Genomic DNA, 15,816 nt, shown 5'->3' with positions numbered 1-15,816 from the left:
AGACGACACTAAAAAACATTAACATGCAGAAATTACAAGTTCTTATTTTGTTTTTACAAAACCCATGTAGATAAGAAAGGAAAAAAATAAAACAATACAAAATCAAAGACAATAAGTGAAAAGAGAAATTAACTTTATTTTACAAAAGGAAAGAAACTCTCAAACATTATTGCATCTTGATTAAACTCTAGATTTACAAAAAAACAAAACATTTAGTAATTTTTACTGACATGAAGTGAAATATAATATGTAATATCTGCCAGGATGATGTGTAGATGCTACACACTGAAAGGCTCAAAACTACCAATAAAAATTAACAGAAAATATTTAAAACTTGATTTTTTTACCAACATAAATATGAGACTTCAGGACGTCTCACCATAAAAAACATCACAAGAAACTATAAACAATATTTTTTGCAATACTGTCACTAAAAAAGGAAAACTACATAAATATGAACATTTATGATCGTCTCATTTCGTTTCAACGTTTCCCAAAGAAGTTCAAACTATTGGTCTGACCTCTGACCTCTCTGAGCATTTGGACCGCACTTTGGAAAAAAAAACTAAATAATTTCCAGAAAACGAAAAGAAAATTTGCTTTGATAAATATCTGTGAAAATGTTGGAACAGGAAACTGGTGAGCATCAAACCACGTGATGGAAGAATGAGGAAACGGAGTAAAAGGGCCGAGTGGATTTTTACTGTTCTGGTACCAAAACGATGAGATGAAGTCTCTTAAAGAGACAGCGACCCGTTAACCCAGGTTGGTCTCCATTTGAGTAAAATTTAAGTCGAATCCAAAAACACAAAAAGTCTCAACTTGCAAAAAACAGTAGATACGTACTGTTATTCTTTTATGTTCATGGGCCGCACAAAATCTGTTTGGGGGCCCACAAATGGCCCCTGGACCACACTTTGGACACTCCTGTTTTAACAACAAATCCAATATTGACTCTAAGGTTGAATAAAATCACAAATATTGAGCAATTTTATGTGATTTTAAATTATTTCTAGCAAATGTGGCCGAGTGACGGACATGAGTTGATCAGATTAGCAGTAAAAATAATCCTGCAGCAGAAAATCTGGATTAAAGCGTTTTGTGTTCAGACCCTTTTCTCAAACCGGACAAACTGACGGCAGGTCAGCGTGTAAAACCGCGGTTACGGCGGTTCTGTAACGCGTTACCGTGGTTACGGGGGTCAGTGGCTCTGGCGCTCGGACACGACGTCCTGCAGGCGCTTCAGCAGAACGTCGGGACCGCTGCCGTTCTCCGGACACGCCCTCTTACTGGGCGAGTCGCACGCTGATGACATCATCACGTCGCCCTCCATGGTGAAGGCCCTCTTCCTGCTGACGGCGCCCTGGCGGATCATCCGGTTGATGTCCGACAGCTCCTGCAGGCCGGGAACGCGTTCATCAGTCAGCGTCATCAGCCAAGAGAAACTAATAATAATATTATGAACTAAACTTCTACAAACGGAGGAACAAAAAACATGTCATCATGTGGAAAAATGTAAAAAGTTAAAAGCATACAAATACTTTTTTTAGGCATTGAAATACCGTATTTCCTGGACTATAAAGCGAAACCCACTATAAGTCGCACCCACAAAGTAAAAAAACAAAAAACGTTCATATATAAGCGGCTATAAGCTGCTGGTCTCTCGGTTTTCCACCCTGACTAAATCTGCTTTTAACGACGCAGCTCCAACGCCGAACCGTGGATTCGTTCACGCCGAGTTTACTGCAGCCTGCCGACGTGTCCTGCCAGATCTACAGCCTTCAACTTAAACGCTGCATCATATGAACTTCTTCGTGTTATGATGAGTCTGAAAACATTCCTCCGTCGTGCCTGCTGCTAGCATGTACTGGTTCCAAATGAAAATCAGCACTTTCTTCTTTGATTTCCAATTTTGACTTCCCATGATTCACTTCCTGCTACAGAGCCCCCTGGTGGCTGAAGAAAAAGAGCCGCACAGGGTTCAGAGTGTGAGGAACAAGTAGCAGCTTATAGTCCTGAAAATACGGTAGATACACAATCATTTGTTGTTCAGTGAGTTAAGAACCAAACTGGAAACAAAATGCACAAAAATATGGGAAGAGTTTGTCCAAAAAAGTATTTTTCTTCTTGTTTTGTCAAAAATCTTATGATTCGTGTCTTAGAAAACTGCTGATACTCAGGAGCATCTTCTGCTGAGAACTGTGTGTGTGTGTGTGTGTGTGTGTGTGTGTGTGTGTGTGTGTGTGTGTGTGTGTGTTTGCCTTGGACGGGCTGCTGTTGATCTTGTAGGTGAAGGAGTTTGGCGTCAGACTCCCTGCTGAGTTCTTGTGAGGTGAAACGTAGAGCGAGTGTCTCTGACTGACGCGCCGCGGCGACAGAGGCTGAGCGCGGACCGACGGGAACGGAGAGAGGGGCGGTGCGTCGGCCTGCGGGACACACAGGTCAGAGGTCAGAGCAGCGCTAACATTAGCATGCCGGCTGAGCGTTAGCATGCCGTACCCGGGCGTCGCCGGTGGCGTAGCGCATAGCGAAGCTCTTCATCTTCAGGACGAAGACCATGTTGTAAAACTGGATGAGGTCACCACGCTCCTCCTCCTCTGATTGGTCAGGACGTCTGCCTGCTGGCTGCTGATTGGCTTTCTCTGCAGCTGAAGGAAAACATGATGTGATATTGCAATAATAAAAATAACAATAATATTAAACCATATTTAACCCTGATGGAAGGAAATAAGAACGTTGTCATTTAGCTGAGGCTAAAATAAATAACTAGTTTTCTCATTTCCTCTTTAGTTTCTGTCAACAAACAAAAATATGAAACTGTTTTTAAGTCTCCTGACTGGTTTTGCTGCCCAGTCCTTCACAAACCCAGCTGGACCGGATATGACCTTTAACCTCCACAGTCTCCTCTGTGAAGCTGCTAGGGTCACCTGTGCAGCTAACGCAGTTAGCATCTGTTCTTACATTCTCCTCCAGACACGGAGTCCACCTCCATGTTTTCATCGGCTGGCTGCTCTCTGGGAGTGTGACGAAGCAACACACTGCGGTACACCTGAACACACACACACGCACACACACACACACACAGAGTCAGCGCAGGCTGTGCAGCAGCTGTGGATGCTGAGCGGTGAGTGTTGCTCACGTGGCTGCTGGCCTGCGGCTGGCTGCGGTAACACTTCATGATGTCCTGGAAGGTGAGCGTCTCTTTGGTGATCTGCAGGGAGAAACAAATGGCCGCCGCATTAAAGGAGCCGCGCTTCAGCAAGAACCATCCAGTAGCGCACGTTTCTGTCAACCTGTCCTGTTTTACCAGCTACATCTCATCCTGTAAATGTACTGAACAGCTGGGGTCTCCAAACTGAGGCCCGGGGGCCGTTTCTGGCCCCCTGAAGGGCTTCAGGCGGTCCTGCGAACTCAAATCTGGCTTGTTGAGGCAGATGGACACTTCATGGTCTTTTAGGGCATAACCTGATATTAGATACAATGAACTGATTCATTAACTGATGCATTAATTTTCATCTTTACAGAAAATTTGCAGTAAACAAACAATTATGAATTAGCAAGAAAAAAATGTGGGATTCTGTTGATTTTGCATGAATTTAAATTTAATATCGTACCAAATATTTTAGATGCTTGTGACTGCAGCATCACATGCATTTATACTGCAGATAAATTTAATAAACTAAGAATCAAACTTATACTTATTAAGCTAGATCAGTTTCTATGAATCAATCTCTATTCCCAGGGGAATAAATGAGACGCGACACAAAACTCACTTTCTTTCAGTAAAGTTATAATCTCATAACTTTGCTGTTGGATTTTATATGTTTTATTTTCTGCAGCAGTGGAAGATAAACTGAGCTTTTTTAGATTTTCAGATTCTTTCTCTAAATGTGTGTAAAATTTAAGATATTTTGAATAAACAAATTAATATTTTCCAGCATGACACAGAGTTAGATGTGATGATGCAGTTTTTCCACAGAGCAGCAAAGAAAATGTTATTTCTCTAAGCAGTAAGAAGGTCAGCTGTTACTGAAACGAGAAACCAAGCGTGCGGTTGCCTTGGCGATGACGTAACGAGCGTGCGGTTGCCTTGGCGATGACGTAACGAGCGTGCGGTTGCCTTGGCGATGACGTAACGAGCGTGCGGTTGTCTTGGCGATGACATAACGAGCGTGCGGTTGCCTTGGCGATGACGTAAAGAGCGTGCGGTTGCCTTGGCGATGACGTAATGAGCGTGCGGTTGCCTTGGCGATGACGTAAAGAGCGTGCGGTTGCCTTGGCGATGACGTAATGAGCGTGCGGTTGCCTTGGCGATGACGTAATGAGAGTGCGGTTGCCTTGGCGATGACGTAAAGAGCGTGCGGTTGCCTTGGCGATGACGTAAGGAGCGTGCGGTTACCTTGGCGATGATGTAAGGAGTGTGCGGTTGCCTTGGCGATGACGTAACGAGCGTGCGGTTGCCTTGGCGATGACGTAAGGAGTGTGCGGTTACCTTGGCGATGATGTAAGGAGTGTGCGGTTACCTTGGCGATGATGTAGACGCAGCAGAGCAGCAGCTGGTCCAGATGCCGGTCCTTCATCAGATCGCTGCACTGAACCACAACGTGCTCAAAACACGTCCAGATTTTCCGGCGCAGATCCGACGACACGTCCAGCTTCAGGCACAGATCTCTGAGCCGCACGCTGGACAGGTGGTACACCTGGACAAGGCCAGAGGTCAGGGAGGTCAGAGGTTACGGGCGCTCCTCCAGCCGTTCTCCGACTCCTACCTTCCTGAAGAACAGCGCCAGCGACCCGGTTCGCCGTGGCCGCCCGGTTCCCGACTGCGGGTCGGTGCTGGAGGTCGCCGTGGCGACGGCAACCCGACCCGGGGACGAGGTCAGCAGGAAGTGAGCCGTGACGACGCCGGAGGACTCGCAGGGTTGGACCGGGATCAGGGCGAACGCTCGCTCACCTGCACACATCAGAACACAGAGCGGGTTCTGGTTCTGTTGGACCAACTCATTTCAGACTGAAAGGTTACTGCTAAGGTAGTTTAACCAGACCCAGACCCAGAACCGGACCCACCTTGCAGTGGGATGCTGAGCACGGCGCTCTGGCCTCCGTTCTTCTGGCTCGTCCCAAACGTCAGCCTCTTGGCTGGAGACGGCGTCGGGCTGACGGCGACGTTCAGACCAGCAGGGGGCGCCGGCGTGTCGTCGCCAAAGAGCCGGCGCTTGGCGCTGCCGGCGGCCGGAGAGCTGTACCTGTCGTGGACCGACAGCGGAGACGGAGGAACTTCTGGAAGGAGACAAAACCGTCGTGAATCCGTGGAAACTGTGACAGATGTCAGAACGCAGGAAACCGACCTTTCCGTGAACTTCCCAGACCCGACCTGAACTCCCTGATCCGAGGGTGGATGATGGGAGACTGGGCCATCAGTGGCAGATGAGACTGGCCGTTAGAGGAACCGGAACCGGAACCCGGATCCAGACAAGACGAGAAGTTCACCTGCACAGAGACAGACCTGCTGTAGAGTTTACTGAAAAATATCCGAGTGATTCCAGGAGGACGTTCATGTCGCTTCACTCCGATTTTCAGAATAAACGTTTCCTAGGATTCATGACGAGCCAGCGGCTCCAGGCAGAACCTCGACTGGACCGACGGAGATGGATTCAGTTTGTCTCCGTTGAAATAAGAATGAAAGTTTCCTGACTGTGAAACAGCTTCATGTTTCTCCTGAACAGAAAACTGGAACATGATAATCAGCCACAGCTGGCAGGTTTGTGACATTTCAATGAATAAAATACTCTTCAAATAATAAAACCTAAAAATATCTGGTTCAACGAATCAGATATAATATATTCTTATTAAATGGGTCTTATGTTCTCTCTCACTTACACCAAGATGCGTAAAGCTGGACCCTTTCTATGATGTAATATGAGACTTAAAGCTTTGTTCATATCGATGTTCTGGTTCTGGTTCTGGTTCTGGGCTCCTTTTGCATGAAGCAGATCAGCCCCACGTTTCATCCAGCCATAAATTACAGAAAACTTTGGAGAATTTAACTCTAAAACAGTTAATTTTCTGAAATGAGGGATCAAAATATTGAATTTTTACCGAGTTAAAAATGATTTCATACAAGTAGACGCTTCGGCTGCTGATGGTTGTTCAGTTGGTTCTGAGCAGGAAGAACTTGCTGCTCACCTCCTCCACCGTGGGGACTTTCCCGCCGGCGGCCTCCAGGGCGCTCCACAGGGCGGAGTCCGAGGCCCAGGCCCGGCTCTCCAGAACCTGCTCCTCGATGGCGTTCAGATGCTTCACCATGTCGCGGGACAGACCTTCCTCTGAGCGGATGAACACCTCGATCACCTGCATGCGACACAAACAGCTTCAGCCCGCCGCCGCTCCGAACGTCGCCCATCGATAAATTCAACCCGGGACGCTCGCAAAACGCTAGCTAGCTAGCTGGCTAGCGTGGCTACATTAGCAGCTAGTTAGCGGTAGTTTAAGCCGCCTCGAGTCACAGAATGCAGTGAGAGGATCGATGCGAAATATCGATAACGATACCAAGTCAGTAAGATTCTCTCCACACATTTGATTTACACTTCCTGTCCCGAGCGTCACTTCCTGTCCCGAGGGACTGGTTACCTTGAAGAAGTAGAACGGCGGCAGCTTGAAGACGTTGATGATCCAGGGGAAGGTTCTCTGGGAGCTGTAGGAGAACAGGACCACCTCCAGGCAGCACGCCACCAGGGAGCAGTGGAAGATGTCCTGCTCCAGCAGAACCTGGCAGCAAACGCAAGGTCAGATTTAAAGGGACGGTACGCCACCGCCGCACTCTGCTCCGCTCTCTGCTTACACTCATGTCCCGGCCCTGCAGACGCTTCGTCTCCTGGACCAGAACGTTCTCCAGGACTTTGTGGTAGAGGATCTCAGCCAGCTTCCAGCGGCTCTCAGCAAAGTCTGAAACAAAACCAAAACCTTCAGCGTTAGAGTCTGAAACAAAACCTTCAGCTCCATCAGAGTCCAGGGCGTTTCTCGTACCGATGTGAGATCCCGGCGCATCCTCGGAGTCGTTGGTGTAATGTTCCTTGAAGGTTTGTCCCAAAGTTTTGACCCGAGCCAGAATGGCGTCAGTGGGATCTCTGGAGCAGGACCTGCAGAGACAAACAGGAGACATGAAAATCAACGGCAGAAGATGGCTGGTGATTTGTTTTGTTTAAAAATCCAAACTGAAGGATTGATGTTCTTAAAGAGCTGAGTCATGCTGATGATCAGCTTTCACAGCAAACAGAAAGTTAAGACCAAAGAGAACAGAAACCGTTATGATTGGTGAAACTATGACTGAAATGTCAAACTTCCAACAAAACAAAGCAGATCCATACAACAAAACTGTAAATCTTTAAATAAGGGCTGATTTCACACCGGCTCTGTTTGGTAAACCTGCAGTGCGTCTGCCTAGTCAAAGTCCGGTTCAGTGGTGAGGTGTAATCGCTAATTGACCTCTGACCTCTGTTCCTCCAAACCTCGGTCTGGGTTTGGTTGAAGTGAACTCTGGTTGGTTTTGAATGTGAACGCCAAGCGGACCAGACACCGCTCCAAAAGCAGGAAGTGGACTGCAGAGCAAGGCATTCTGGGTAAATACAATCAAAGCTAACATGCTAAGCTAGCGCTATCAGGAGAAATGGCTCGCGACAAATGCAGTTTGGTCCCAGTAGAAACAGGTCTACCGGGCTGCAGCAGGGGGCCGAGGGGACGGTGCTGCAGCAGGGGGACGGCGCTGCAGCAGGGGGCCAAGGGGACAGCGCTGCAGCAGGGGGCTGAGGGGACGGCGCTGCAGCAGGGGGACAGCGCTGCAGCAGGGGGACGGCGCTGCAGCAGGGAACAGCAAGAACTGGAGCCAACCTGAAGATCTGCAGCAGGTTTTCACTGGGAGCCATCCTCAGACCCGCCACCATGCTCTGCAGCCGGCTCACACTCTGCGTCGCCGCGGAGATGGGCGTGAACAGCAAGTCCTTCTCCTTCAGGTAGACGCGTCCCGTCAGGGGAGTGGACGGGGCGAGGGAGCCGCGCTGCAGGGAGAGAGAGAGAAACGTCTCAACTTCAGGAATGACTTTGTTTTTTGTCTTTAGGACGATTGATTTTTCTGAGGGTAAAAATAATCTGGGCCTGTTTGAGACTCCAGGCAAATGTCTCTCTCTCTCTTTCTGTCTCTCTTTCTCTCTGTTTCTGTCTCTCCTTCTCTCTCTGTTTGTCTCTCTCTGTCTCTCTCTTTCTGTCTGTTTCTCTCTCTGTTTCTTTCTCTCTCTCTCTCTGTACCTTCTCCACCTGCTGTCCGTCTCTCTGAGCTGCAGCCTGGCTGGCGATTCTCTCCTGAACAAACTTCCTTGGCGTTCCGATTTCCTCGTCGGCGTCAGCTCCCAGGAAGACTCGCTCATCGAAATCTCCCGCTGTCAGCACGTACTCCTCGTACTCCCTGTTTATGGCTTTACTGAGGACACAAGGAACGTTCAGCAGGGAAACGCAGCGCAAAACGCAGCAGAAAATAATAAACATAATAAGTGGAGTTTCTGTTTCTTACTTGTTGTCAATAAAGTTCTGAGGATCCAACATTTCAGTGAAAAGCTTTTCGTTTCCTTTCAGGATCTGATGGACAAAACAGAGAGGAAACAGCATGAAGCTGGGTTAGAGTTATTACCTGGTTATTAATAAACGGGTTAATAACTGATTATTATTAACTGGTTAATAACTGATTGTTATTAACTGGTTAATAACTGATTATTATTAACTGGTTGTTTCTGGTTATTAGTGATCAGCCTCCACCTGTTTGTGGAACAGTTTGTGGATGTACGGTTTGAAGTAGTGCTGCTTGATGCCTTTGGCCTCCACCACCAGGCCGTCATGCAGCTCACACAGCTTCTCCAAGACGCAGGGCGGAGCCTCGCTCTGGGGGGCGGGGCCGTCCAATCGGAACGAGGGAGGCACACCTGCAGACGCACAGGTGAGAAAACATTCAGTGATCCATACATTTTCATGCACCTTTGTCCCCAGCGAAGTCGGGACGCTGCTGGGGCCTCCAGCTGTGAGCGGCGGGGCCACCAGGACAGGGGGCGGGGCCACCAGGACAGGGGGCGGGGCCACTCTGACAGGTCACCAGTCTGTCACAGTGGCGCAAAACTTGATGAATTAAAACTGATTCTGAACTTTAAATGCCTCTGAATCTGTCAGGAAAGTTTCTGCTTATTACCATTTAATATTACAGCTGAACTGATTAATCGATTACTGAAACGATCCTCCATAATTTTGTAATCGATTAATCATTACCTGATTTATTAATCATAAACTGCAACACACAATGAAGCAAAAACTACAAAATAAAAACGGGGCGTGCTGTGGTGGCGCACGCCACACGTTTGGAGTCCTTAGTCCTCGACGCGGACGTCGAGGGTTCGACTCCCGGTCCTGGCGACCCTTGCCACATGTCCTCTCCTCATCCTCCTTTTTGTCTGCAGACTGACGCAAAAATACGAGCCACTAGTGCCGCAAAAAAACTCTTCAGAGAAAAAAAAGGGGAAAAAAAAAAATAAATAAAAACATTTTCCATTCAGGATGAAAAAGCTTTTTATCTGAACATGTTTTACCGCTTTGGACAGGAAATGTGCTAAAAGTCTAATGTTGGTCTTTATTGTCTGATGTTTTTCTGTGAAAGTGGAGCCGCTGCCGTGCCCTCTGACCTCTGAAGCCGGGGTTGATCAGCTCCTTCCGGTTGGCACACAGCAGAGCGTTGCCGAACACCAGGTCCAGGCAGCAGAGCAGCAGGTGGTACGAGTTCACCAGGTCGTCTCCGATCATCCGGAAGTTTCCTGCGGGGAATCGAATCCTCGCTCAGTTCGGATCGGCACAAAAACATCCAAGAAGAAATCAACTAAACGCAACAAGAGCAAAAACTGATTCCAGTATTTTTCTGCAAAGGTTATTTTATGACCTCATTCTGTGTTTGGAGCGCAACTATTCACTCTGTTCAGGAATCGCTCTGATTAACCATTTCAGCTGCAACTCATGAGGATTTGAGTGATCAATTATTGACCATTAATCGACTAATTAGGTAAAATGATTGGCACATTCTACAGGGTTTTTATTTAACCACTTAAACCTTTTTATACAATATTAGAAATACATTAAAAATGGGGGCTGCACAGTGGTGCAGCTGGTAGAGCTGTTGCCTTGCAGCAAGAAGGTTGTGGGTTTGATTCCTGGCCCGGGTCTTTCTGTTTGCATGTTCTCCCTGTGCATGGTGGGTTTTCTGGCTTCCTCCCTGTGTGTGTGTGTGTGTGTGTGTGTGTGGGTGTGTGTGTGTGTGTGTGTGTGCCTGGTTGTTTGACCCCACCTGGACAGGCAAGTTTTGGGTAAAATATTTTAAGTGTTTGTAAAGTTTTGGATTAAAAACTGATTTGAAGATGTTGTTTTTTTAGAAAATTGACTTTTTTTAGTCTCAATCCTCCAGTTAACGATCAACCAGTAACTAAATTAGTTGGTGATTATTTCAGTTACTGATTAATCACGATTAATTGTTTCAGCCCTAATTCAGAATATATATTCTAGCTGAATAAATGATCATATTCCTGCAGCACAGAACAGAGAGCAGGAAACACGTTTACAGCGACGCAGCAGGAACTGGCGGATCGTTTCCGGATACCTTTAGTGTACACGAACAACGTCCAGCAGAACTTGAACACGTCAGTGATGTGACAGGGCAGCCGCCTGCAGGGTTAAAGTCACACACACTCCCAGTGAGGCTGCCAGAACAAACACACTCTTTACAGAAACAGGTTTCCACATTAAACCAACGGCGTCGCCTCGGTACCTGTGCTTCCTGCTGCGCGGCTGCCGTGGTGCCTCGCATCCCTGGGGATTCACGAACATGTCCCTGAAGATGGGCTCGAACTTACGGAAGATCACCGTGGAAACCTCAAAGTTGCGCTCCAGCCGGTTCATCCGCAGCCTGAAGTCCTGCGACAGGTTGGACATGTCGGCCCATTTCCGCATCTTGGAGAAGAACTGGATGAGGCTGAACGGCGACAGCAGCAACGTCCAGTCAGAAAACGGCAAAATACGGAGCAGAAAACATTTGGCTTTGGTATCTGGACATGAATCATAAATCAGTTGCTACCAAACTGCGATGGTTTGGTTTCAACGTTTCTGTCTGATTATCATTTGTGAACAAAACGTCGGACAGTACCGACGTTTTTTAAAATCGTTTGCTGAAAAACTAACCAACCTGCTTCCTGACAAACTTACTGCAGTTTGTCTCCACATGAGATCGTCGCTGATTGGCCGGCAGCTGCCCCATTCTTAGGAGAGTTTTGCCTGGACTAGGACACTATTTGGTTACTTCAAGGCTAATTTCTTATTAGTTTTGAATATTTTCAGAGAATTTCTTATGTTTTCCCATGTTTTGTGATAATTCCTAGTAAATTTATGTTTTCACAACCGTTTTAAGATCAATTTTGGCAGTTTATAATACTTATCTAAGTCCAAACGTTGTGCTAGAAAATGTTTGCATATAAAACTTTGATCCAACATCTGATCCGTTTCACTGCTACAGAGAAATAAACGCCAGGGTTCCCCCAGAGTAATGGAAGCCTGGCAGCCCGCCAGGCTTTACTAGCCCCGCCAGGCTAAACGTTGCTTGTTTATGTTTATAATAATAATAATAATAACAACAAAATTGCTTAATTTTTTCTTTGTTTTTTGCCGGTTGTTGCTCTGAGTGTTTCACTGAGCAGATTTATTCTGAAAGATAAGTTTATAATAGATATGTTTAGTTTATGCATTTAAAGCAGCGCCTCTGCCCGTTGTTTTGCGTATTAGTATTATTTTTCTGATTGCACGGTGCATCAATCCGTACCAAATGCTTTGTCCACTTAGCCAGACAGAGTTAATGCGGAGATCAGAAAAACTCGAGCAACAAACTTCAGCAGCCAGAATAGTTTCTGTGACTTTTATTAAAACTCAGCATTAGATTGTTGCTATGGTAACAAACCAATCTAACTATGAATATTGTTTGAACTTTTACAAAGTAAACTTGTCAGCAGCTATAAATCATACATTTAAATATTAATCAATTTAAAATATTTAAATTTATGCTGAAACCATTAAATCAAATTTAGCAGCATTGATCATCTCAATAAATAAATATCACATTTATGTATTTGTGTTAAAATATTAGCATTTATGGCCCCTGAAGCCCTGGGGGCCCGATGGAGCCACTGACTTTATTTGGATTAAACACAAGTGCAAATAATTAATATTCATTTTAACTTTGATTTGTTGTTTTTAAGGTTATAGTTATAGACTAAGACTCTCAATAACGTTTCACTGACGCCGTTTTCCCGTAACATATAATTACCCAGTAATATTTTTACTTTTTCTGTCACTTTAACATCTTTTAATGCGAAAACACGGCGGACGCCTCGGCGCCGACCAGCAGGCTGAGCAGGTTTTCAGGCGTAACGCTGTAGATCCAGAGCTGCAGAGAGAGCTGCGTCTCAATCAGGATTTCCTGATCACTTCTGTGGTTTTTCAAATTAAAATCTATGATTTTGTGGCACTGCTTGAGAAACATTTGGAAGGAATTTAACAATTTTTTTCTCTCACCCAAAATCTGCATAAAGAAGAAAAAAGATGAGAATCAACAAGTGGACAAACATTAAATAACTTGATTTTTGTTTCTTCGTGTATCACAAACCAAACCTTTACCTGAATTAAGGCTGAGGCAGCAGTAAGAAATACCGCCCCCTGCTGGTGGGAGTTAGTATCACTTAAACAAAATGCTTTTGAGCATTTTTGCAAAATATTGCAATAAACAAACAATTAAACAACCAATTACATTGCATAAAAAAATGAGGAACTATTGATTCTGTGTGAATTTCCACAACAAACTGGAATCTGATGATGATGATGATGAAGATGAAGAAGACTGGAGGAAACAGGACGGCTGCAGCTTTATGTCACTTCCTACTGTTCCTACTCTGACTCAGGTTTTGGTGATAAAAGCAGTTTGACGTCATATTTGCATCTATAAACTTTTTATCTAATATGTTTAAAGTTCAGTGTGAAACATGTTAATATTCATGATTAAATAAAAACTAATTTCCTTTGAAAACGTCCCACACCAGAAGTTTTTGTGAACACTGCCCTCTGCTGGACAGAGAGTTTTGCCAACAGCTTGAAATTTAAATGTAAAATAAACAAGAGCAAAAAAAAAAAAGAAGAAAAAGAAAAAACCTTGGAGTGAATTTTGTAATTTCGGCATCTTTGTAATATAAAAGCTGATTTTGATAAAAGCGTGGATGCTTTTTATCTTGATCTGCAGCTGAACTCGTCACTGCTGGATTTAGTTTTTCTGTAGCTTTACTGGTTTCTAGTGAAGCAGGAAGCGTCTGACCTCAGCTTGGCGCAGCGCAGGATCCTGGTGAGCGAGACGCAGTTCCCCTCCATCAGCCCCTTCCCCACGGTGGGAGTGGAGCCCTTCCTGCAGGCCGCGTACAGCGCACAGGCCAGCCAGTGGACCACCTCGCCCTGGAGACACAGCAGCAGAAACCATGGTCAGCACAGAAAGTCTACATGGGATTTGATCAAAAAGAAGTTGCATTTTTACTACATTTTTGTCTTGAAAATTGTTTTCAATCTCAGAAAAATTACATTACATAAGTCACTGTGGTTTAAAAACAATTGCTACGGTGTGATTATTTATTTCTCTTAATCTCAGGTTTGTTGTGGGTCTGGAAAAACCCAACGCAAGAATACAAAAACTAATAAACAATAATTCATTGTCCTGTTGAGCTTCTGGCTTAGCAAAAAAGAAATTAATCAAATATCTGTTTACTGCTTATATTTAATGTTTTTTATTGTAATAAGTTATTTTTTTAGCTGAAATAGCAAACCCACAAAATAAACATATAGATAGATTGTTTATTATAGATTTGTGGTTGTCTTTATGGATTATATATTATTAAACTTGTAATATGTGGCATGGAGGACATGACGCTGAGTAGCACGGATTATACAAATATGAATGAGTGCAATTAATATTAATATAAATGAAGGCTATATACCGGTGTGGATAAAAACAAAAAATATCAGTAATATTGTAAAAGTTGTTTACAATTATCTGATTTTGATATTTCTATTTATTTGCTATAATTTTTTACTTTGTATCTTAGTTCATCAAGTTCAAACTGGTAAAGCTCGACATTCAGTCACAGATTGAGTTTAAAAGACGAACCAGGTAAAAATATCCGTTTCTCAGTCCTGACCGACCAAAGGGAGCGGGTCGCCCAAGCCCTTTAACCCCGGGTTTGTGTCCCTCGGTCCGGGTTACCCTACAGACCAGGTCGGAGTCCCCGGAGCAGTTAAAGTTAGTTTTTAGCAGCAGGCCGCCTGATTCAGTAGAAACGGGGCGCCTTTGCTCACCTCCAGGGTGTATGTATTCCATATTGCTGTGAAGTTGTCCATGGCTTCAGCTGCTGTCTGCTCGTCCATGTTCAGTTCTTGACACAAAGTCTCCAAACTCCTCCGGACCGAACTCTCCTCCATCCTCCCCGACTCGGAATCCGACGACTCTTCGCCCCGCATTCACACGCTGACACACGGCCGCGGTTCCCACCGCAAATCCCCTCCCACTGGCGAAAGTTAAACACAGAAACACGGCGCAGACCCCGAACACCAACACCAACAACAACACCCTCCACGAGCGTCGAACTTCCGCCACCATTATCCACAATGCATTGCGTTGGCGCCAAAACTTCGGGGTTTCGCCCAATCAGAAGCGAGGGAAGCGTCGCTGCGGCAAAGCTCCAATCCAGAGCCGATCCAGCGCTCACGTGCGACTGTTTGGTACTTTGTAAACTTTACCAAGAATTTCTCCGCCCAGTCGGTTCATATATCTGATCTGTATCTAGGAAATAAAACAGAATAAAATCACATATATCTTTTATGAATTGTAAATTATTGTCTGAGGATTTTTGCAGCCTTTTTTGTATAATTCTGGCACAATCATAGTGAATATTGATATGATTTCAATTTCAATTCGAAATATTTTATTAACTGTAAACAGAAATTAAATGCTGCAATGCATATTATCCAAAGTTCTTCAGAGAACGGTAGGTGCTGGTGACGTTAGACAGGATCTCCTGTTGCTCTCAGTGTTACAGCGGCCTTAATAAGCCTCTGACTTAAGACTCACTGTTGTAAAGGATTCGCATGAAGAGGACTTTCAACGTTTTCACAATTTATTTATTTATTTTTGGATGTCTTAAGGAATCTTTTCTTTCACCATCATCTCCACTGGTTCCACAATCATCCTCAGAACAGAACCTAAACAGAACCAGAACCAAAGCAGAACCGGCCTTCTTTATCAGAGTCCCTGGATCTGATGCTGCTGCCCCAACAAAGCATAAAATAAACTAAAAAGCATGGAAGATTTATTTTATTTAAACAACTTCTTAATGGTTACACCTTTTCCTTGATTTCATTTCAGTCCTAAAATACAACTACTAGGGTGACCAAACGTCCATATTTCACGTCCTGTCCTGGGCGTCCCGGGATATTTTTAGAAAGTGAGGAAATGTCCTGTTTTTTGCAGGACCCGGTCCAACGTGTCGCAGTTTCTCTCTCAACCCCCCCCCCCCCCCACCACCACCACCACCACAATGTGTTAGCATTTTTTGGGTTGGACAGAAAATATTCTCCAATTCTGAAATGGATCATATAATTTAACTGATTTATCATCTCAAAACGGTGGTCTAACATACTATACTGTCAATAAATATT

The 15,816-nt window shown here is 45.0% G+C and overlaps 1 protein-coding gene across 1 annotated transcript; it reads right to left on the bottom strand.

Annotated features, from left to right (window-relative positions):
• Positions 1-116: 116 nt before the first annotated feature.
• rbl1 (retinoblastoma-like 1 (p107)) lies at positions 117-14,768 on the bottom strand. The gene is made up of 22 exons (XM_044122462.1): positions 14,458-14,768; positions 13,430-13,563; positions 10,847-11,050; positions 10,679-10,743; positions 9,717-9,845; positions 8,806-8,969; positions 8,564-8,628; positions 8,302-8,473; positions 7,888-8,054; positions 7,027-7,139; positions 6,842-6,945; positions 6,631-6,768; positions 6,187-6,351; positions 5,349-5,490; positions 5,068-5,280; positions 4,770-4,954; positions 4,524-4,700; positions 3,140-3,211; positions 2,962-3,049; positions 2,500-2,648; positions 2,262-2,426; positions 117-1,396 (listed from the first exon to the last, which is right to left on the bottom strand). Exons 1-22 carry the CDS (start codon positions 14,617-14,619, stop codon positions 1,202-1,204), a joined length of 3,168 nt encoding a protein of 1,055 aa, XP_043978397.1. The 5' UTR covers positions 14,620-14,768; the 3' UTR covers positions 117-1,201.
• Positions 14,769-15,816: the final 1,048 nt, after the last annotated feature.

Source organism: Gambusia affinis, linkage group LG07 (assembly GCF_019740435.1).
Source record: "Gambusia affinis linkage group LG07, SWU_Gaff_1.0, whole genome shotgun sequence".
Classification (NCBI taxonomy): Eukaryota; Metazoa; Chordata; class Actinopteri; order Cyprinodontiformes; family Poeciliidae; genus Gambusia; species Gambusia affinis.
Note: the sequence above shows the minus strand (reverse complement) of the source record. Positions and strands in the feature narration are given on the sequence as shown.

Excerpts from the sequence above, each read along its gene's own strand:
- rbl1 (XM_044122462.1), bottom strand. The coding sequence starts at position 14,619 with ATGCGGGGCGAAGAGTCGTCGGATTCCGAGTCGGGGAGGATGGAGGAG. Across the intron at positions 3,050-3,139 it reads AGCCGCAGGCCAGCAGCCAC|GTGTACCGCAGTGTGTTGCT; the intron begins GTGAGCAACACT and ends GTGTGTGTTCAG. Across the intron at positions 1,397-2,261 it reads TCAACAGCAGCCCGTCCAAG|GAGCTGTCGGACATCAACCG; the intron begins GCAAACACACAC and ends CCCGGCCTGCAG.